Source organism: Lathamus discolor, chromosome 3 (genome assembly GCF_037157495.1).
Source record: "Lathamus discolor isolate bLatDis1 chromosome 3, bLatDis1.hap1, whole genome shotgun sequence".
NCBI lineage: Eukaryota > Metazoa > Chordata > Aves > Psittaciformes > Psittacidae > Lathamus > Lathamus discolor.
Window position 1 is genome coordinate 79947679 of NC_088886.1, and position 23572 is coordinate 79971250.

The following is a 23572-nucleotide window of genomic DNA, read 5'->3' on the forward strand; positions in this document are numbered from 1 at the left end:
AAGTTCTGTTCATTGATCATATAGCCTCAGTAAACGTATGCCAAGTTATTAAACCAACACTACCCTCTTTCTAATTGGATAGGGAAAATGTACTTTTATAATATGCTACAGTGCAATGCTATTTAACCAACTGTATGTTTGCTTGTTTTTTTTGGTTTTTTTTTTTTTTTTTTTACTTTTTTTACTTTTGCATTCCCTGTAATGTAAATCAGAGCAATGCATTACTATGGGAATTTATAATAATGCTAACGTATTTTCTTTTAGTAGCTAAAACTCAGACTTGTAAGACTTGAGCTGAATAACTGATAGCTGTCCTATTTGTAAACCAACAGATAGGCAACTGGCTGTGATTAAGTAGTATGTCAGTGGATGCCACTAGTTGCTGACGAAGACATGGCAAGATTCAGAAAACAGGGTTACCATTTTAGGTGCTGGCAAGAACAGCTTCTAGAATGGTATTCTGTTTTTATTTCTTATGACCAAATTCTCTTACAGTCTCCCTTTCTATCTCAGCCGCTCTGTATCCCACTTGTGGAACTCCCATCTGTTCTATTCTCAACCAATCTGAGTCCTTTCTTCCCAGTCCTATTATGCCATATGACAGACTAACTAGCCCTGGTTTCTAACCTCATCCTCCTAGCTCATGCCTTTTCAGCATTAGTTTTTTTGTTTTGCTAACCTTATCCACCTTTTTAACCTCCTTTCTGGCTCTTGACAGTTTCCTAATGCAGCCAGCTGTAACTCCTACGTTGCTATCAGGATATTCAAGCCACTTGAATCTCAGGATTTCAGTTTCTTTCCATCATCTACTAGCTCTGCATCATGCTGTGTGTTGCCTTCTTAAGTATCTAGCTTCCAGGGCCATCTAGTGCCAGTTTCCCTGCTCACTTCAGCTTTCATTACATCAACCTTAACAGTCCCAATCTATTTCTCTTACTCTTCTTTCAGTTTTGACTCCTACTAGAATATTGAGGAAATAAACACATTTTCTCCTCTCTATTGCCTGGTCCCAGAAGAAAAGAGCTATGCTCAATTTCACCTCAACAAGCTTCTAGTATTTTTTCAAAGCTACATCTAGAGATAAATCAGACACATACACAGACAGTGAATCACACCTTAACCAATAGCAAGCCCCTGCTACAAACCACTGGGCTGTTTAAAGGCTATCAGATAAGAAATGGACACAAATTGTAATGAAACAACTGACCGCAAGTTCCACAGCAGGCAGCTGTGAGCTGCTATGGCGATGATGGATCTCAGCCACACAGGAAGGACTGGACAAGAAAATCAGTGCAAGTAGATGACAGCTGCCCAAACGGCTTAATACTGAATGCTCCATAGTGTCTGTCAAGTAAAGAGAGAAAGAACATACAGATCAAAGAAAGCAAAAGAAAACACCCCACTAAACTGGAATAAGAACAAACTATTAGAACTAAAAAGAAAAAAGGAAAAAAGATTGTAAAGAGAGCATAGAATGGAACAATGCAAGAAAAAGCATGCCATCTACAGTTTTCAATGTTAATGTTAAATTAACAGATTTGGTTTTGGTGGTGTTTAAAATACCTGCTTTACAGGCAATGGACCTTACTACAGCTGGTGACAAGCCTCTTTTTAAAATATATCCTAGAATCATAGAATGGTTAGGACTGGAAAGGACCTTTCAGTCATCTAGTTCCAACCTTAAAGTCTGGATTCATGTTTCTGAGACTAAGGTAACTTTAAACGAAGGGTTTATTCTCTCTCTTCATTTCACTACAAGTAGGAAAAAACCCACCAAAAACCACTTACCTGTACATAAAACATTTTGTAAGGTTTTATTTTTTTGTTCCAGATAGAGTATCATACAGTAACACACTACTTATTGTACAAGTACTAGTATTAAATTACTATGCTCTTCCCAAAATGATTACACCAAGATTTCCTCTTACAAAAAGAGACAATTCATGTATATATAGACGCATGAATATATATACCAACACATATAAACACATGTACATTTAACTGTATTATACACACATAGAGCCTAAATTTTACCTTATTACTCTCATTATAGAGAAAAATGGAGTGCTCCAAGTTAAGCTAAATTTACAGGACATTCACTATCAAAAGGCCAAGGTTTTAGCATCATGCACCATTAAGATCTGAATGCACATATACATGAACTATATTACAAATACCCTTCATTCTGACATAGGAAGATCCTCCTCTGCCTTTTCAGTTAGAAGCAATACAATTACTGACAGTATACTGTAGACTGGAATGGCTCAAGCAAAAAAATATGTTGGACTTTTAAACCAACTCCCCCCCCAGAAAAAAACCACAACCCAAACCACACACACACAGACACACACACACACAAAAACCAAACAAAACCCCCCCCAACTTTAAAGCTATCAAAAAAGATTGTGGGAAACAGAGAACAAAGTAGTGAAATGAACCAAACATGCAAACAAATCTGAAAACCAGGATATGTTTCTGTCACTGATAGGTTTTTTAACAATTGTTAGAGAACTCAAACAGGTTTTCAGGAAAACACATGGAAATACTCACTACCTTTAAAGGGTAAAATACTATAGCTGTGCGCTCCAATTTAGTGTACACACTTTTAGATTTGCATTACGGAAGATCGTCAGACTTTGTCAACTAAAACTGGTCTACTGTGGTGACAGGAGTGAAGAGTTTAGAAAATCTAAGACTGATTCTCCCCAACAAAGCTAAATGTCCAAGCTCAAACAAAGAATACCCCCTCCAGGGACCTAAAAAGTCTCCTATAGGAAAAGACACTGTATAATCCTATATGCTAACGTCAGCCAAAACATTCTGTTGGATACAGACCATAGAAATAGCAAAAACCTCAGACAGCAAAATTGTTCTCTAACAACTGTTAAAAAACCTATCAGTGACAGAAACATACCCTGGTTTTCAGATTTGTTTGCATGTTTGGTTCATTTCACTACTTTGTTCTCTGTTTCCCACAATCTTTTTTGACAGCAAAAACCATGCCTACCCCTGACACATATACTGCACCTGGAAAAGATGACTGAGAACAGAGAGATCCAAACATATGGGACAACACAACAAACCCTCCCCACCTCCATGTCCACCTTTTATGCCTTTGCTCAGTTTATGCAGACTGCAGTTATGTTGCTCAGCTCCCCGAGGCCTGTGCTGCTCACAGATCTCCCTCATACACACACACTATCCAGTAAGTATTTACCAGGCCAGTGCCTCAGAACTCAACCACCAAAACAAAAATTTAACTCACAGGTATTTCTCCCAGACCTGAAACCAGAGCACGTGAATTTCAATCTTCCTTCAAGTTTCTGCTGTTACTGTAAACTACACAGACCTTGCTACTGAACAGAATCTCACAGATGTCCTCTAGGAGCATCCAAACATTAATCTCCAAATTAGAGGATGACTTAGGATCTGAAACACTGCACAAGGTCCAGTAGAAATGAACTCCACATCCTGGCTTCCTAAAAAAAAAGTGTCACCTGGCAGCCTTTAAAAACAATGCCAACCATAGCCATTTGCACAAATGTGAAGATGAAATTACTTGCATAAACTCATGAACAAAACACACAATAATCACCAAAAGAAAACATCTTCAAGTAAATACATGGGATCATTAGCAAACACATGAGCAAGGGGAGGGGATTAGTATTTTTGACTCAAACCTGATATGAAATACCAAATTTGGATCTAAAAAATAAACTGTAGTTGGAAGTTGGTGAATGTGTTTTTCTACTTTTAATTTAAGGCTATTAGAGATTTTTGTACTAAAAGTCACATCACCAAAAAGCTATATAAGTGGTAGCATAGAGAATGAAATACAAGTTAGGGAATTGCCAGAACTGAAGCCTCCTTTGTTAACTGCTACACCATTAGTGAACTGACTTCTCTTTTTGTACATTCACAACAGCAACAGAACAAACTTAGAAATTTGTGATTTTCTTCTTCAGTAAAGATTTCATCCATTTTATTCACTTAACCTTGTGACCTCATCAGAATACAACTGTAATGCACACTCTGTTTTAAGTTGCATTTGAAACCTCTAAGAAGTCTACAACTGCCAACAGTATCTGGCTACTGGCTGTACCCATCCTGCTCGCATGACTTAAGAGCTCCTAGAACAAAGTGTATGTTTATCCCTAACACAATTCCTAATACACTGGAGGCAGTTTGCCCATGACCTTCACTATAAGGTCGTCACTTAAGGCATCTGCTCTCTCTCACATGGCCACTACTTGGCAGTTTTCAAGCAGCAGACACATCTGTTGGGGTATTTTAACAACACCAGCAGTTTTGTGAAGCTGGGGAGCAGGTGGTAGTGACACAACCAGTTGTTAATACATAGCAAGCTGCTGTCAGCATTTGCTCCTTATTTTTTAACCCAAGCATTGTTGAGTGCTCAGCTACAGTAATAGACACAACGCAAGCTGATCCTGCTTGTTATATGTAGGATATATTCAAAGCTTTGAGTGGGTATGTGAAAAGGTGAAATTTGAAAAGGAAGAATTATATTCCAGAACTACTAGTTACTACTAAACGAAGCTAAATAATTAAAAACTAAAATCTCTCAACACCAATTTGGCATCATCTTGTAATTAATGAAAGACTTGCTGAAGTCTGACAATTTTAAAGGTTTAACTGTATCTGTCAATCTACTCGAGAAATGAACAGACCAGAGTTTCAATTACAGGTAACAAACTTTAAGAAAATGGGTAAGAATGGGCAAGAAATACAGTGAAGGAATAGATAGGATCAGCAACTTCATGCTCAGCTTCATCAAGTTTAAATTTGCACTGCCAATACAAATCTTACTTTCTCTACCTTATCCCAAATGTCTTGTATACATACAAGAGTTCATGTAGATGCTTGATAAACCTGTCTGAGGAACTGATGCAAGTGTAAGTTAACTCTTTTTGAGTAGACGGAGTAGGGCTTCATCTTTAACTACATCAGTTCCCTGACCTGCTATACCATAGCGGCTAACAAAAACCTCTACCAGCACAAGAAAATGGGTGGTGTGGAAAATTGAATGAATTGCTGGGTTATGCCAGCTTTGGCTGTAAGTGAAATCACTTCTAAAGCTATGAATAAACATAGAAAATACTGTATCAGGAGCTAAGCAAGAGTATGAATTTGCAGCTCATTTCCTATGCCACAGTAACCAAACATGCTTTGACTATGCATGCACATATACATGTAACTTAACACATTATCACTTATCACAGGGTAAACTTCTTTGCCTTTGCTATAAGGCAAAGCATGGTACTATAGCAATTACTGTAGAAGAGGAAGAGCTGTTATGCTCTAGATCTACCTTGTAACTTACTTCATGCTATCTTGCTTGTATAGCCTTGGCCCTAGGAAAGATAATAAAAGTCAAGTTTCAAGGTGAAAAAGCTTCTTTCTCTTTCTGATACAGTAAGTATTCGCTCATTTTTCATTCTGAAATTACTATTGCTTTTTAAAGTGTTTTCCTACACTGTTAGAATATAAACTGGATATTATGATCATTGTGTTATAAACAACTCCCTTTTAAGTATTCCTTAAAAGTATGAATCACTCAGATATTCATGTCTCAAATTCATATTCAGCTTTTTTTTTAATTAGAGTACTTGCATTTTATTCCAAGACAACACTTAATGTTACAGCCCCCTCTACTGGAAGTATTTAGTAGCTATTGTTACACAACAGTCTGGGAAAAAAGATTTTTCTCTTAAAAGAAATGTAAAAATATTTAAAAACAAACTAAAATGCCTATAACATGGCTTTGATTCATTCATATTCAGTCTGCCATTTGTAGTTGAATAAGCATCTTTCACAGAAGACTAAGTGCTGTAATATCAAGTAAAACTACAGACACCTTTAGTCCTTTGTTGTCAAGCAAATCTAGGCTAAATGTAGTTTAGACATTATTTCATATGTTGTGTCAACAACCTTATTGATTGAGTTAATGCAAAAGGATCTTAAATTGGAACCCCAAAACCCCCAGCAACTTGTATTAAGTGACATGGAAGAATCACATTTTAGAATGGCCATTCAAGAATCAGAACTACACAAAAAGACACCCACGGGTGGCCAACCAGCATTATTTTTCATGCTCCATGGTCCAAAATCCCACCTCTCCACAATATGAGGTGCTTATGTAAGTTGCAAATAATGAATTCAACTTCCCAAGACCCAGAGACAAGGATTTGTAACTATCACTTCAAAGAACTGAATGAGGTTCACTGTTTTGTCTCAAAATACATTTTTCATATGCAGTTTTCTTTGTACCTCCAGTTTTAGAATACCTATACTTGCCTGTTGGGTTTTTTTTTTTAGTTTCTCCAAATAGTTCTAAAACAAGCAATACCCATGTCCTCTGTAACAAAGCCTCAAGTGTAGAAAAATCTGGTTCTCAGCAACATTTCTGTTTTCCTCACTAATTCATTAATAAAAGACCTTTTCATCCCTTCCCCTCTTCTTTCACTGTTCCCCTTCAAGAATGGCGACAGTGGTAGTATCATGCCTGCTTTAACTATCTTTGTTAGATACTCACAGGTGCAGGCATGGCTATGGCATTCTGAGGAACAGGCTGGTGATGTGATACTTGAACTCCGTGATCAGAATACACCTGGTATTACAGAAAATAAATAAATAAAAAAAAGCAGAAAAACTTGTTTCACAATTGTATGTTTTTACAAACTTTTCACATGAATTTAGATTCCTTAGAACTTCAAACAATATTTAAAGTACTGACTTCCTAAAAACAAAATTTCAGTATTTAAAAAACCGTATTTTCCCCACTGTACTAAAGTCTGGTAAAATCAGTTTATATAGAGCAGAGTCAAAAATCACTGTCTTTGACAGATGTATCACACTAATATAAATCCATTTCACTCAGCTCTGGAGCAGTGTTTAAATGTGTAGATTAGCACATTGAAATGCAGTTCCCAGCATTATCACATTTACAAGACATTTACATAAAAGTAATACACAGGCTTTTCTTTGAATTTTATACCAGCTTCTTAATTTCCACATACTGCTTCCTTTAACATCAACAAAATGTGTACCTGTGAACTGACAGCATGTTACATCCAAATATTCCTTAACCTATTTGATGTATTTTCTTAAGTGCTTACAGGCTGCAAAATTTCTCTATGTTGATATCCAATTTATGAAACACAAAAAGTAAAATAATAGCACTGGTAATATTTATGATTTTATGAACACCGAATTACATGCACTTAAAACAAAAAAGTAAGAAAAACTCCAACAACCAAATTCTTGTATTATTCAATACCTTTATACAGAAATTAAAGTATGTCAGGATTTGCCACCTAAGGTGCTTGAAATACCAGTTTTGGAACTTCTCTTGTAGCAATAAAATACTCTTCAACTTTTGTAACAATACTTGATTACTGTCCTAATTTAGCATTTATTTTGACATCCCTGTTAATGAGAAATGAATTATCAAAGAGGAAAAGTACCAATCATAATACACTTAAAATTTTATATTTTTTTTTCTGTAGCAAATTATTTACTTTCATTTTTAATATCCAATTATAAAGAAACGGCCTTATTGTACAATAAATATCTCTAAAGAAACATCAGAAATGCTACTGATATAGAAGCAAAAAAAAAAAAAAAAAAAGAAAAATATTTAGCCATTCAACTACTTCATTTATTCTGATCTTCAGAGTATTTAAAACTGAGCTTCTGCTCACAGAGAAAAAGAGTACCTTCAGGAAACTGTTATGGCTTGGATATACTAATTCAGCATTCTGAAGAGCCTGACTCTCATTTTACTTGTTATTTTCAAACAGAACAAAACAACCTGACTAGTTTTTATACTGCTATCTATCATACACTTGTGATCCCTCTATAATATTTCAAATCAAAGCATCCTCCTAGAAAACTGGAAGAGATATTCTTGAGGACAACTGAAATGATTTAACAGCAGCAGCATTAACTGTGGAGGTAAGTACAGGGAACAGTTGATGTTAAGTGCTCTGAACTACCTGTGCTTCAACCAAAAGAATGTTTTTCAATTGCAGATAAAAGCTTGAACTGTAAGTAAAGTTTTTATAAAAATACCTCTGGAGCTGCAGTTTCTACAAGGAGAGGTGCAGGTACACATCCACTTTCCTGGGTGATCCCTATCGGCTGATAAATGACTTCAGATGGTTGCACATACAAGAATGAAGGTGACGAGACAGAAGACTGAAATAAACCGCATTACTTTCATAAATAATATGATTTATGCACTATGAACACCAAAGATTCTTTTAAAGTTTTATCTTCATTTATATTTAGCAGAGAACAGTAAAATAAATTGTCAAATTAACCTTTGATAACCTAAAGAGACCAAATGAAGGGGATGTTGGTAGGATAAAACAAAAATGTCCTGTAGCTTTTATACATTTTTCAGATTTGTTTTGGACAATATTGTTAGAGAAATCCTAAAATATATAAAATTGACACTCTCGAGATCACAGAAACATAACAAGTATAACCTTGTAAAAAAGTTACATTAAAAGAGTAAGCATTTTGTTTTAAAATAAATCTCACAGTATTTCTGTAATTCAGCACCCAATTTCAAAGCAGCAGATGACATCTATTAATAGAGATGACCTGGCCATAACTGGACAAGGCTGCCTGCTACTGACATAATGAGGATGCTTCGTAACAGTTCAATCTTAAGCAACTTAGTCCTCCTTTCAGCTGCAAACTCTTGAAGTTCCTTGAGTGTCAAGATTTCCATATTAAGCTCCTCTGCTACAGAGATCACAAAACCAACAGTCTCCCCACAGAATTACCAGGTTAGCAATTTCAAGTTCTTCCTCCTATTTCAAGGGTTTGGGTCTAGTTTCACTCTACTTGCGTGTCTACACGCTTCTGCTAGCAATACTCCAATCAAACGTCACAGTTAGTTATTAAGCTAGCTGATACTAATTTCTCCTATCAGGCAAAATATGGCAGTTTTTACCTGCTTCTGAGAACTTACTAGATAATTTCATACAGACTTTCTGCCAGAGAGAGAAAGGAGGGGAAGATGCTTCCTTTACACTAGATTTGTATCTGATGTTTCAATAAATGCTATATTAATAAAATGTTATTTCAGGTTTTGGTAACATTTAAGTGTTGTGAATAGTGGTAAAGTTCACTGTAAGTGCACCAGACTTTTAAACTAGATGCAAACTAATGTTAAAATACTGGAACTGTATTTACCTGTGGAACAGACCACTGCCACTGACTTGGAACACAGGGGGCTGGTGCCTAAACTCAAACAAAACCAGTATTACTTATGTGATTAAGAACATAGGCATACACCTATTGTAATTCCCAACACACTAGAGTCAAAACCATCTTTAATCTATAATCAATACTTAAACAAAATATGATTTTCATTAAACCCCCAAGTAATTCAGGAACTTGGTTTCACCTACATCCACTCAGCTTCTGACTCTAACATTTCATTAACTTCTAAAATACTGAAGCATCTTAAGAAGTAAGGCTATTAGAAAAACAGAAGATACAGAATGCATTTAACTTGCCAATACACATTAAAAATACAGACATACTGCATAAACCCAGTAGTGGGCCACCAAGTTGACTGAGGGACTAGAGAACAGATGTATTTGGATGCTGAGAGGATTGGGTTTGTTCAGCCTTGAGAAGGATAAAGGTGGGAGGGGTGCTGCTAAGGTATGACAGAATAAATATGACTGAGCCAGATTCTCAACAGTGGTGTTCAGAGCACGAGTCAACAGACACAGGTTGGAACACTGAATACTTTAACTAGTTAAAAAGAAAATACTTTTACTGTGAGAAGTACCAATAATCAGAAGATGCTGTCCAGAAAGTTGTGCAAACTCTATCGCTGCAAATATTTAAAACTCAACTGGACAAGTTCCCAAGAAACTTGATCTAACAAGCCCTGCTTTGAGCAGGAGTCTGGCTTAGATTATAAAAATTAAGGATGATACTAACCCAGCTGTCTAGCAACACCAAGCACAATTTTAGTTATTACATTTCCTCACAGTTACATAGGCAGAATAAAGTTATATAATAGTTAAAAGATCATAAGTGAAATTAAAATCTCTTTTATATGACTATTTTGAACAATCTTTTTATTTCCTAAGAATAAACAGAGCCGAGACAGTGCTGCAAATAAAACTGCATGACTGGAAGGAACACTGATGGTTAGAAGACAATTTTCATATAGGTACCTGATACTGGTATGTAGGAGACTGATAAACTGGTTGAGCCACCATCACAGGCGAACTGGAAACAGAGCGCGACTTGAAAAGAAAGATGTTAAAGTCTTAATGAAGCAATTTAATGAATTACCACTCCTACTGAGAACAGTTCTGGAGTACTGTAATGCTGAGCCATCTCCCCTTTCTTTTGAAAACGGATTTAACTTACACTTAGGTTCTTTTAAACCACTGTTTCTAAGGGACTATATTAGAGATGAAACAACAAACTTTGGTGTATTTACTTAGAAAGCATTAGGCCATCACCATCTAGAAATGCTGATGCCAACCACTACCCTGACTATAGGTGCATTTTTTGTAAGTAACTTCAAGCAATGTAAGCTGTCACTGATGTTTTCCTACCCTCTCCACAGCCCCAACACAATCTTCCCTTTTCCATTCCCTATCTCACACCAGGCTCAGCATTCATCTGATTTGACAGTCAGCCAGTTTAAGGAGCTAGAAACCTGTCTGGGTTTTGTGTGGGCCTAGTTTAGGTTCAAAAAGAAATCAGTTAAAGAAAGGGGGGCAGAAATGTATGGCCATATTAGAGGACAACACAGCCCTGTGAACCTGACTAGTAAAGCCTAGTGTGTGCAATTTGTAATTGGAAAGATTCAGTGTTATTTGTTTGAAACACAGTGGATACGAGCCAGAAATTTTGGGAAATTTGTTTTTATTCATTACTAATTCTTGAATTGAGTTCTTCCCCAACATGAAGGGATTTTCCACTCATATATGCTGTGAATGCTGTCTAAGGTCCCCAAGGCTACTAAAGGCAAATAATCTATCAAATTATCTTCCTTCTAAACAAAGTATTATTCTTGAAAAGGAGTATGTGAATGACTATGAAGTAACCCAATTTCATTTTTTTTCCTTTCTTGATCTAGTACTACATTTTCTTTTCATCCTCAGTGTAAGAATTTGCACCCAAGAACACCTCGTTCATGGAGGAATAATAAATGGAGTCAATCAGTGGTCAAAAGCACCAGAAACTCCTTACTAAAATAAAACTTCTCCTGCAGCAGGGCCCACACTGATTCTGAACTACTCTGCCCTACAGGTCGTATCAAAGCAAAATTCCCCTGCAGAAGACCAATAAACTTAAGTAATACTTAAAAACACGAAATAAACAGTCTAATACAAGGAAGCCATTTAAACACCAAACATGAGCATAGCCTAAGAAACTGGAAGCGGAACGGACTTGAAAACACTGCACTCATCCTGGTCCACAGAAGAGCATATATGCAAAAATAATTGACTTACTGGCCATGGTTGCTGAACAGAAGCAACTTCAGATGTATGAAAATAAGCCACTCCATTATGGTATATGTAGGGATATCCACTTGATGTAGTTAAGTACATTGTAGCAGCTTCTGGTATTACAGTATAACCTGAAATTAGTATTTTAAAGTTTACTTACTGGAAAATTTTCTTTTTTTAGATTTGTAGGCCATAAAAAAGAAGAAAAGGTCACTTTTTATCTGTAGAGGAGCAAAGCACTCAAAGGAAAGAACACTGAGCAGTGTGCCTAGTGCCATTTCAATTCCCTCACAAACACAAAATCATCAAAGCAGGTGGTCACAGGACATCTCCAGAGGCAGATGGGAAAGGGGTACAAAAGATAACATGCATATAAATTACTAACCAAAGATACATGTGTTTTTTTAACATTCAAATGTTCCAAGGTAACTTCACATTGTAGGAGATTTTAACAGGTACCCTCCACATACTCATATTTAGCTGATACAGGATCCAAGCACTAAAAATAAGCGAATTATTTCACTACAAGGTACTGCCTCCTATCTCAGCACACAGACTGCATGGCTGTGTCTGTTTCTGTGATGGCACACGGCTTGGAAAAGTAAAAACTGGTAACTAGATGTCAGCAACAGGGATACTTCTCAGCAATGCTGCCATTATGGTGGAGCTGTAAGCCAGCATGGGCTTATCCCAAAGAGTTTCATCTACACAGCCCTTTAATAGGTACTGTCAGCCATCATTATGCAAATAAAGGGACAGATCTCCATGCAGATGAGCAGAAGTGTGGGGTGAGTTTTTGTTTTACTACAGCAAAGTTACAAAAATACAGCTCGTTCCCTGCTGCACTTATAAAAGGAATGTATTTTACAGCTCTAACACACAGCCTTTAGTGTGGAGTAACAGAACAACACATGCCCTGGTATGCCAAAACCTGATGGAGCTTCCCTTAAAAGCTGGTGATTCATATCCTACTTTTTCTGTTGTTTATTACAGAAATAAAACTGCTTCTGGCAGGAGAGGGCATCTTCTCTGGAATAAAACCTCCTTCTGTCTCCCCAAAAAGAACATCTTAACAGTTTACTTGATCAAGATAAACAAGTAATCTGACAAAGAAAACTTAGAGGTATCCCTCTTACGTAAGTGTTCAGTCTGAAATGCAAGTAAAAATACATACGAGGATTTCGTATTTGTTGCTTTCTGATTGCTGGACCAATATTCAATTTCTTATCCCTATAATTAAGTTTTTTAGCCTAGAATTAAAGAAAGAAGACATTGTTTTCTACACATACCTAGACATGCAAGAAACAAAATCAGACGTACACAAGTCACTCATTAGGTTTCACCCTCCCCTGCTTTTTATTTAGAGTGCATCTCAAAAACCCCCAAAGCTATACTAATTCCTTTTCTATCCGAACTTAAAGAGTTCACATACACAAAATTATTAGTAACTTCAAGTACTACTTACTCGTCATACAGTCTCTTGACTAACAACTGGTACCTATGATTCTCAGTAGCATCTTTTCATTTTACCACTAGAGAGTTACATCAGCTCTGACAATCAAACATGTCTGCATAAAAGACAGCAGTTATCTTCCCAAAGCCCAACAAAGCTTTGACAGCAACTGATTTTCTAGTAAAGCAAATGAAAGCAATTGTGAAGGATGGAGTCTTTATGGCTCTATATGTACAATGGACCACATACGGAGTAGGGAAGTAAAGACTGTATGTCAAAGTCAAGAGCTGTACTATGAACTGGCAATTCTCTTCCCTAGTTCCAGAAGACCTCAACCTAAATCTTGTATTAGGTCTCTCTAAGCCATTTTCTTTACTACACAGATCAGACTGAAGAGACCTTCAAATGCAAGCTGGCAAACCAAAGAGATTGGACACTAAGTAGCTCTTACTGTGTGGCCATTAAACTAAGTATTGAATTTAAGAGATAAACATAATGGGGACTATCACTTACCTCTTGTAAAATCTTCTGTGCATCTTCTTGAGTCTCAAAAGTAATGAAGCCATACCTAAATAAGAATTACAAAAGCTAACCCTCTGAAGGTTTGTTTTTTTTTTTTTTTTTTTTACATACACTGCACATCGTTACTTGATCTACAGTGCAAGTGAATGAGCAGCCCCTGTGGAAAGCTACACAAACCTCTCTCTGCATTGCTCTTGTTACTCAGTGTGCATCTTTAGTTCCTTCATTTCTACTAAACAAAGACTTTGATCTGAAGCTCTCACTCACTCTGGATGCCCAAGATGAGACATTTGGGATGTTATTTTTTTCTATACTGTACTTCACAGCAAAGCTCCCACCTACTTAAATGATAACTGTGAATGCTTTATACTTGCACAGGCACTACCCACTATACTGAGTTCTCAGAACAAGCAGCAATGCAGACAGTGTTTATCTACGATTTATTCTTGTCCTTCTTGACACAACTAGCATTAAGCAAGAGTTCTGTGGTATTCTCATACTTTGTAACTACTGCAACAAATCAAAAAAGCTTTCTACACAAACTCCTGCTGTATCAAACCCCCTCAATTCATTCCCACAAACCTATGCCACTAAACATGCTTTGTGGAAAATATCTCATAATTCAGGTCTGTACCACAACACATACTTCCAAAAATGCTTATTTGAGTAGAGAGTCCAATCACACTTTGACCAGCTCAACTTTTAAACCTGCGAGTTTTTCCTGCATTGCCTTCTCTAAACAGATTTGTAAACATTTCCAAGTTCAAAGAACACAGAGATGATTTTCCTAGCTTGGGACCTTATCTACACTGACTTTTCATTCTATGTGCTGTCTGGACAATAAACTAATAGACACAATCAGTCACAAAACCCTTTAAGTTTCTTAAATCACTTGTCAATGAGAAGCAACGGATTGCTTGGATTTCAACAGAAATACCAACACTGTTGAAACCAATTATTTTCCAACATATTTTCTGTGAGACATATACTGGCAGTAACAACTGCATAATAATTGGATATTCTTGGGTTATTGTATTATATGGACATATGTATTGGAAGTCTCAGGTATCTCTTGGAATTTAGTAAAGGTAAGAGGCTTGGAAATAGATCTGACAGCAGAACCAAGTCCAACATGCCATGTAGGTACACTCTATGCTAAGACCTGCAGCTCAGCGTGTAATTTGCCAATATGTATTATGGCAGTATTAAATGACGCGATTCAAACACCAAAGGCTTACTGTTCAGAAGAGAGCTTCTGACCAAAGTGAACTGTTACAGGCACAAATTCTCATGGACATTCCTTTCTGCTTCAGCCCTCTTTCCACTGTTCTGTGGCAATACAGTTCCTCATCTTACTTCCTTGACCACTGCATTACTTGGGTTCTAGCAATAACCTTATTATCCAGTCTTAATATTTCTCCAGATCTGCTCTTTGGCATTTTTTTATTGTTGACTTCTAGTCTTAGTTCCCTTTTCTGCGATCACAATTCATTATCAAATTTCTCTCCTATGTTCTTGTTCCATAAATCTTCACACAAAAATCTCACATTATTGCCATGCACTCCAGCAGTATCAGATGTACCTCGCCTCTTCCTCCATTCTTAGGCTCCTTTCAGCACTGGCTTTCAGTAGTAGAAACACATATGTTTAATAACTAAACTACTATTTTAGGGTTATCTATTTAAAATATTGTCATAAGAAAACCCTGAAAGGATTACTGATTTTGTCCTAATTGCACACACCTTAATCTTATAATAATGTAAGTATAGAGTTTTACAGTTATGCAAACTACGAAGACATTTATATGTAGATGTTAAAGGGCAAGAACACATTTTTGCATACATGGACTAAAGGGGAACATCAATGACAAAACAAATAATATTCTGACCAATGAAATTCATGATCAAATCTACTATAGTCAGCCAGCTTTCTGTTATATTTTTAATTCCCACAACATACTTATTCTACAATACCAACCCCTTTGATACTCCAGATCTGTCATTTACTATCTTCACTTCTTTCACACTGCCATACTGAGCAAAAAACTTCCTCAGATCATTTTCATTAGTCTAGTACAGTAAATGAAGGGAAAAAAGAAGAAAAGTTGGTTTGCATATTGTTTTATACAATGAATACTTACTGTACGAGTTTTAATGGATATACTTTGGCTAAAGTTTGCTACAAACTAATGATAACTCTGGATAGGAAAAAAAATTACCATGTATGAGCCTTCACAGCTCTTATTTCATTACTGCAGTTTTATATACACCAACAATGCTAGAAAGCCACTAAAATATTAGAACTTATCTTTTAGTGGATTTACGTAACAACTTTTACAGGCAAGACCACTGAAGCAGATTTACTAGATGTGAATTTTAGTTTCCATAAATTACATACTAGAGTTCTGTTTACAATATGAAACATTACTGTGATGTTTTCAAACTTCAGAGCAGCAGAGTATGCAGGCTTCCAGAAAGGCTATGCATAGGTCACATATGAAAAATATCCCCACTAAACAACAGCAACTTAATGGTCAAATTCATCTAATCTATAATCTCTCTTTCAAAAGTACATTTAATATACGACTCCACAGATATGTATAGGCACACCATAGAAACTCACCATTATAAATTAAGAAAACAAATATTCTTTTAATGGAGAATGTTCTAAATCCACATGGAGGAAACTGTTCGCTTCTGAGTATGCATGAAGTAAGACAAGTTCCTAATGTAAAAGCTATGTGAATACTCACCTACCTTCTATGAATAAGTTTTCTTCTACTGTGTAAGCATATATCAAATAGAGTTCCCTAAACATCGTATTTCAGATATTAAAGTTTTGTTCTACATGGTCCTTAGTTAATACTATACCTAATGCCTGAAGAAGTACACTTACATGCATAGATGCCTATATGCCTCAACCAATTTCCATATTCACCTATACTCTTTGCTGAAGAATTATATCAGAAGTACTACTCTACCTTTAAGTGAATGACTTTTATTAACTGTGTGTATACTAATTTATATATCCCCTCCTGCACATCAAAGGTTTAGCTGCTTCATCTAAGTTTAAGAAGCAAGAAGAACTTAATAGAAACAAAACCTAACTTGAACAACTTTCATAACTGGAAAGAATACGAAGTTAATGCTCTTTTTGAAGAGTTCTACCCTCCAGGCACATTTTACAAAAACAAATAATGCAGCTTGCTCGCTACAACCCCCAGGTCCAGCAGAGCAATGATGGTAGAACATTACTTTATCTCCCCAATTAATCCAAGTGTTCAGGCACTGAAACACTAGAAAATACCCAGTTGCTCTAAACGTGTGAGGAGAAACATCAGATAGAAGTGCACTGAGCAGATGTGAAATGCTTCAAGAAACAAGAAGATGTGAAACGCTCAGTAACTGTGTCTTCTCCTTGCAAGCTGTTGTTTGAGAAACTATCCACCATGAACAGCTCAAAAGAATTCTGGAGTCCAGAACCATTCTCTTGAATAGCTGATCACACTTTGCACCTAAACGGAAGCATGAAAGCTTGTGTACACAGGAAAACATGTTCAGGCAAACAACTGATAGTTTCTATAGACCAATTGTGCAGCATATGCTGTAGTGTTTGCACATTAAAATGTACAAAGCACACTGCAAAGCATGTACAATGTTCAAAAGACTCATGGTGAAGATTTTCCTTTCCTTAAGATTTTCTCCTGTCCTGGGTTCAGCAGTGGCAGTCATTTTTCTGTCTTAGTGCAGTAGCTGGTGCAGCACTGCTACTGCTGAACCCAGGACATCTCCAGTGAACACCAAAACATTATCTGCTCAGAAATGAAAGGCCTATAGATTAAATTTCTCATTTCTTGAAGATTGTTTTTTTTAAGCTCCAGGTTACATGTAGCACAGCTGCTTCACAAGCTGAGCAAAAAAGCCTACGACAAAAGAGCTGAAGGCTAAAATACACCAAGAAACAACCAAAGAGCCTTTAAGTCTGATCAGTGCTGGAAGTGTCATTCAACACCTCAAGGACATGAGGGATGTCTACACGTGACTGTAAACTTGGACAGCCAAAGGTTTATCTGCAGAGCAGTGTATTAAAGGGGAATAAGAAGGAAACACTGTTGTAAGATTCACAGTGAAAATCTGCAAGTATCTGGACAAACATGGTATCCAGAAGCTTTATCATTCAGGACTTTCCTTTTCCTGCTTACGACAGGACAAAGGTACTTGTCAGATTCTTAAGAAAGGCAGGGTATACACCACTGAAGAAAGAGTTCTTCAGGCCAAGATGAAAATGTACCCAACTGTAACCTGTCTTACTTATTTCTCTAAATTTAAAAAGGCCAGATGTTTCCTCTTGTAAAGAGCAATCATTGCTAAGGTGACAGACCAACTGGTAAAACAATAAAAGAGCTTGCTGGAAAACAAATAATCTTGTATTAAGTGCCTCCCTTTTTCACAAAAATAAATAAATGGCTTTTTTACCCCCCCTCCCACCCAGCTGACTTGAAGACCTTCGGGGTAAAAATACCCCAAACCCCAATACTTTTTTCCATAAGATTCCCATCAGAAAACAATCCAAGAATGACATATATATCCTACAATTTGAACAGAAATTTAAGACTCTACTTGATATTAAGTCATAGAAATTGGAAGAGTTGTTAAAATGTCAGCAGTGGTTTCATGCCTTCAGTTTCTTCTCCCAGTGAAATCCATCTTTATGTTTAGAGATACAAACACACTTAATTCCTGTTGTTGCAATTAAGATTCGTAATAAATTTTGATGTATAGCAAGTGAACCATGAAGTCAAGAGATGCTTCAAAATGAACAATATGACAATTAATAAAAATACTGACATATTATGCAGTGTTTTAAGCTTTGAAACTGCCATCAAGAAAGTGAGACAAGTCTTTTTACAGCTCTACTAATCTGCTTACTATTAATGCAAGAAGCTACTGTGCCTCTTTGCCAAAGCCCAAATATACTGAAGACCTTGTACAACATCATCTTAATTAAGAATGCCTCTATTTAAATTATCTCAGCCAAGTGAACCAGAAGAACCTTAAATTTCTTGTGTTTATTATGCAAAATTGTCATTCTTCCTCCTCTTCATCTGAGTCACCACTCAGAAGATCCTCAGCCTAGAAGGATTAAGACAAAGAATATACTCGTGGTGGGAACAAAGAAACAGCTAAGCAGACCAAGGATGTTTTGCAAAAGTCAATGACAACTCCTAATCTGAGGTGGTAAGAAAGAAAAAAAGAGTAGCTGATATGAAGATTTGGTACATATCTTGTCACAACCATTGAAAGCAACTGAACAACATCAGAATGGCCCAATATTCACTGCTCTTTGAGGTTTTTAGGGCATATGTGAAGTCACAAGCATTCTAAGACTCCAGATCACTACTGTAAATTGCCCAGAGAAGATTTAATATTTTTTTTTTTAAAACAAACACTTGCTCTGAAGAAAATTACTATGGTAACTGAGGAATACATACACTGTAGCTCCTTTTTGGTATGAACTGGAAGAAAAGTGCTAGAGTAATGGAAGCTACTGACATTATTTCTGTTTGCAATCTTTAACATTGTGGTCACAGTTTATTAAATTACATCAAGTGTTACACAATAAAAATACTTCTACATACTTTTCTACCATAAAGTCTGCTGATGACAAAAGCCATCTTCTTTGAAAAAGAGAAATTCTGAAGAACCAGTAATGTCAAAAGCTTTTAGGTGTACAAATGGACAACTTTGTAGTACAGTTACATAAATCAAGGCTTAATGTTTTATTCTCTACTGCCCAGGGCACCTTATCACCTGAACAAATACACGACTGTATCCCACATTTTTTTCCTGTTGATTTTTATACAGTTATCAATTATCATTTAGTAGAAAAATAGGAACAAATACCTTAAAATCAATTCCTCCTACAAAGACACGATTTGGAGTAACTGTTCCAAATCTTGGAGTACTGGTCAGACTATTTAATGGCACCGGAGACGCAGTGTTGGGACATGAATAAAAAGATTCTGTTTGCATCTGAGTTGGTGTCTGCTGATGGAAGGAAAATATTTTCAAATATTTTCAGTTATCTTACACATAAATTTCTCAACAGAAAACACAGAGATGTTTTTTAGGGAGGCACAGCAAATGCTGAGTAACTGAACATGAACCATGTATTTTTATTCAGAATGCAAATCAGCAAGCATCTAATCATAAGCTTAGTTTTAAACAATTCAATAACTTAATGATACCCTATTGTCTTCAGTTTGACTTTCATTTTAACACTTTTCTGAATGAGACTTTTAGGGCCTAGTCCCCAGTCTTAGTTTTTCTGCTTGCACAGCATCCTGCTTTATGAATCCCAAGTTATGAAGTCTATTTCAGAGATTAATTTATGCCTATTAGAAACCCCTTAGCTTAAGCCCATATAGAAAAGGCCTTTTCAACTCAACTTGCACTCTCTCACAATCTACAAAACTCTGATCCTCTGCAACAGCTTCTACTTGATTTTCCAAGTGCCAAGCACCCAAAATTCCACCATATAAAATCAAAAAGCTCATTACAACTGATGAGAACAGTTCTTGAAGACTAGTCTTTTAATTCGACACCCTCTTAGCCTACAAACACAGTCCACAGTGATCCAAACAGAAACTTTCTCTGTGGAATAACTACCAGGCTGCCCTTGCCCCAGTAAAGGAAAGGAACACAGTACAGTGGGAACTTCATGGAAACCATTATTCAGTGAAGCCTGACTGATGTTTTAACTTCCACATACAAACTGGGAAAAAATACAGACTCCCATCCCACTGGAAACCCACTGGAAACTGCATAGTCAATCCTAACCATAACTGTAAAGCAGCCATATAGTGCCATCACTATACTTCTCCAGTAAGAATTGCAATAGAGGCTTCAAGAACATCTTTGCCATGGTGGTTTTTCTTTGTTTGTCCCCAACTAAACTAAACTAAACTGAAGTTTACTAAAACAAATCGTAGGCTATAGTGTCCTGACAGTAACACTAAGGAAGGAGCCCAGAGTAAAAGGCAAGCAGCTAGTGCATTGCTCTTACTGGGAACACTACCATAACAGTAGTGCCTAACCTGAAAACACAAAACCAAACCAACCAAACCCATCACTTGCAGGCAAGGAACAATCATAATCACTACAGTCCCAAAGGCTTTAGAAGGAGGAACATTTTCTGTAAAGAACAACTTTTGAAGGGTGATAAATCAAGTTCCTTTCTTCATCTCTCACACTAAATACAGCATTCTACTTGTATAATCATCTGGCAATTGTGTACAGCACTAAAATTTAACTATAAAGTAACAATTAACAGTTGATATCACAGCTAAAAGACATTCTTTACCTCAAGGATCTCAAATTTAATTTTCTCTATACAATCCAAGAGTTTTAAGTCTCATTAAAAAAAGGCATACAAACCCAAACCCAAATGGAAGAAATGAGGAATTAAACTCATCACTTGTGAACTCCCAATACAGTAAAACCCAATTTAAAATGCTAAAATCTGTATTCCGATAGCTGTCCCAAAAATAATTTCTTCTTCAATGCCAATGCAGAAGTAAAAAAAACCACCAATATTAAAAGATCTGTGTGCACATCACCAAATAATTTGAGTTTCTACAGGTTTTTAAACTCAGGTTTCAGATTTTTTTCCCCTTAAACAGTATGGATATGTATATACATGTGTGTTTTTTCATGGAATCACAGAATGGTTTGTGTTGCAAGGGACCTTAAAGCTCATCCAGTTCCAGACCCTTGCCATGGGCAAGGACACCTCCCACTAGGACCAGGTTGCTCTAAGCCCCGTCCAGCCTGGCCTTGAGCACTGCCAGGGATGGGGCAGCCATTTTTCTGGGTTATTTCTTGCGTTTAGCAACTGCTCTTTAACCGAACTGATGAATTTTCATTTTTATATTGAACACATCCACAATCAGGCAATCAAGCACCACAAATACCTGAAGATTAATCCCACCTTACTCCCCGAACAGCCCCTTTTTTCACAGCCCATATCCCGCAACGTCATGAACCAGACACCCATCCTCCCCAGGTACCCGGCACCGCTGCGCACTCGAGGCGAGCGGTTTACCCCAACTGAGGCTGCCCCCATCCCGCCGCACCACAAAGCAAATGGCGGACCCGCGCGGCGCTGGGGCCAAGCCCGCAACGGCCGCCGCCTTCAGCGAGGGGCGCATTAGCGGGACAGCTGCGCTCCCACCCTCCGCCCCGCTTTGCCTCCTCGCCGGAAAGCTCCCCAGCCCCACCGGGAACCGGCCTTGCCACCGCTCCCAGCTCCTCACCGCGCCGTCGGGCTCCATCTCCCCCTCGCCGCCTCAAGCCCCGGCACGTTGCCGGCACGCGCCAACTCTCCTCAGCTCCGCCTCGAGCCCAGCCGACGAGCACCGGCAGAGAGGGGGCCTGCAACGGACGTGGGTACACACAGCGGGGCGGGGGGAAGGGGCCGGTGACGGGAAGGAGGCCGAGGGGGGGTCAGAGAGGCCCCGCCGGGTCCCGCTCTCCCCCGCACCCCTCAGCCCCCCTGCCGCCGGAGAACCTGCTCCCTTTGCTAGTTCGCGCTACCCTCCTCAGCACGCTGGCGGCCCCGCCTGGCCTTCCCTTACGGCTCCCTGCGGCTGCTCACCACACCTTCACCCGCCCCTTCCCCGGCGCGGGTCACTCACCACCCGCCCCGCCTCAGGGCGCTGGGCTGGGCTGGGCAGGGAGAAGGGGGCTACTCTGCGTTGCTGGCTTCGGAGTCGGTGCAGTGTTCCCGAGCCCCGGCCGCTTCTCCACAGCCTACCGAGCTGCTTGTGCCCGTGGGCCACAGGCGGCCACTGCCCTCTTCCCGTCCCTTCCTGTGGGTACCGTGTCACCGGCGAGCCTCCGCGCAGGAATAGCACACAGGGGGGACGCCCTGAGAAGGAGATTGCCAGGACTACCCCTCCGACCTGCGCCGGGTAGCTTTGAGGCAGCACAGGAACCTCCCTCCAGGTCTGTCCCCACCCCCTGAGGAGGCAGGTAGCAAACCCTTCCCCTGGTGAGTGAGAGGGGGAGGAAGATGAGGCCATGCGTTTTACCTGGCCTCTGGTCTCAAGCAGTGAGGCCCTTCCTGGGTCTGACTCACCAGGCTGTACCTGGTGGAGGCAAAAACATAGCCTTGGCTTTACAACTGTCAACATGAAGAAGTAAGAGTCCTTTCTGCAACTCAAGAAGGCTTCCTAAGGTTCACAGAGGCTCTCAAGTAGGCTGGCTGCTCTGAAAATGGCTGTGCAACAGCAGGCCTGGGATGGCCTGAGGAGTGTAATTTGTGGTGAGCCAGCAGAGAGGGCTAGAAAATACCTTCATGACCACTCAGAATATGCCAACTCTTTTTTAAGCCCTTACTAAACTGGAGGAGAAGCACCAACAGTAACATCCGTGTCAGCTGTACTTCTGTGGTCACTTAATGAACAGCATTACAACCTGTTCCCGTTCCTTACTTCCATCCTGTTTGCAAATGCAGATTGACATGAAAATAGCTATACTGGTAAACAGGTCTGGAAAAAAGAGAGATTCAAATGACAAGCTCATTATCAACATAGGTATAAGGTACAGCCTGAAAAAAATCCTTGATTCGACAAATGCAAGAGCTGGAATGCAGACAGATGTGTGCCGGGAGAGCCACCCCAGTGGGAAAGCTGTTTTCAAAGTAATCAAACATCCACAGGCTTAGTAGCAGCAGCTCAATAATGAGATACAATGTCAGCTTCACTGGAGGGTCAATTTATCACTGGCTACTCTCCTGGTTTACTTTTTTGGGTACTTTAAATACTTCAAAGAAGATTATCTTGATAATGTCTACAGTAAAATATGTTTAGTTGAACTCAGATCTTTGTGTCTTGCTTAAGTTTGCTCTATGCAAGTTATACTCACCCAGCCTAAACCCCACAGCACTTCCAAAATTACATCATTTAAGACTCAGTGAACACAGGCAAGGGCACAGACCTGCAGTCCTTACAGGACCCTACACTGCTCTGCATTTCTGTGGTGTTGCTTCAACATCTCCCAGCTTCTGCAACATTACTGTG

General features: G+C 38.4%; 1 protein-coding gene across 6 annotated transcripts; it reads right to left on the minus strand.

Annotated features, from left to right (window-relative positions):
* Positions 1–1212: 1212 nt before the first annotated feature.
* Positions 1213–22455, minus strand: BOLL (boule homolog, RNA binding protein). Of its 6 annotated transcripts, none has more exons than XM_065669997.1 (12): positions 22187–22455; positions 21806–21923; positions 19395–19535; positions 15469–15560; positions 13483–13537; positions 12691–12766; positions 11520–11647; positions 10227–10298; positions 9226–9273; positions 8092–8217; positions 6554–6628; positions 1213–1344 (listed from the first exon to the last, which is right to left on the minus strand). In XM_065669997.1, the coding sequence occupies exons 2-12, from the start codon at positions 21821–21823 to the stop codon at positions 1321–1323; spliced, it is 855 nt and encodes a 284-aa protein (XP_065526069.1). In that variant the 5' UTR covers positions 21824–21923; positions 22187–22455; the 3' UTR covers positions 1213–1320. The 6 variants fall into 6 exon arrangements, with proteins under 6 accessions (XP_065526069.1, XP_065526065.1, XP_065526068.1 ...); XM_065669993.1 differs by having other exon boundaries at positions 19395–19538; XM_065669996.1 differs by having other exon boundaries at positions 19395–19538; positions 22371–22403.
* Between the last annotated feature and the right edge of the window lie 1117 nt (positions 22456–23572).

Bases quoted from the DNA above. Each gene is read 5' to 3' on its own strand.
- BOLL (XM_065669993.1), bottom strand. The intron at 13,538-15,468 runs GTTGGTATTGTA...ATTCTTATTTAG, and splicing joins AGATCTGGAGTATCAAAGGG to GTATGGCTTCATTACTTTTG. The intron at 8,218-9,225 runs GTAAATACAGTT...GGTTTATTTCAG, and splicing joins GGCAGTGGTCTGTTCCACAG to TCTTCTGTCTCGTCACCTTC.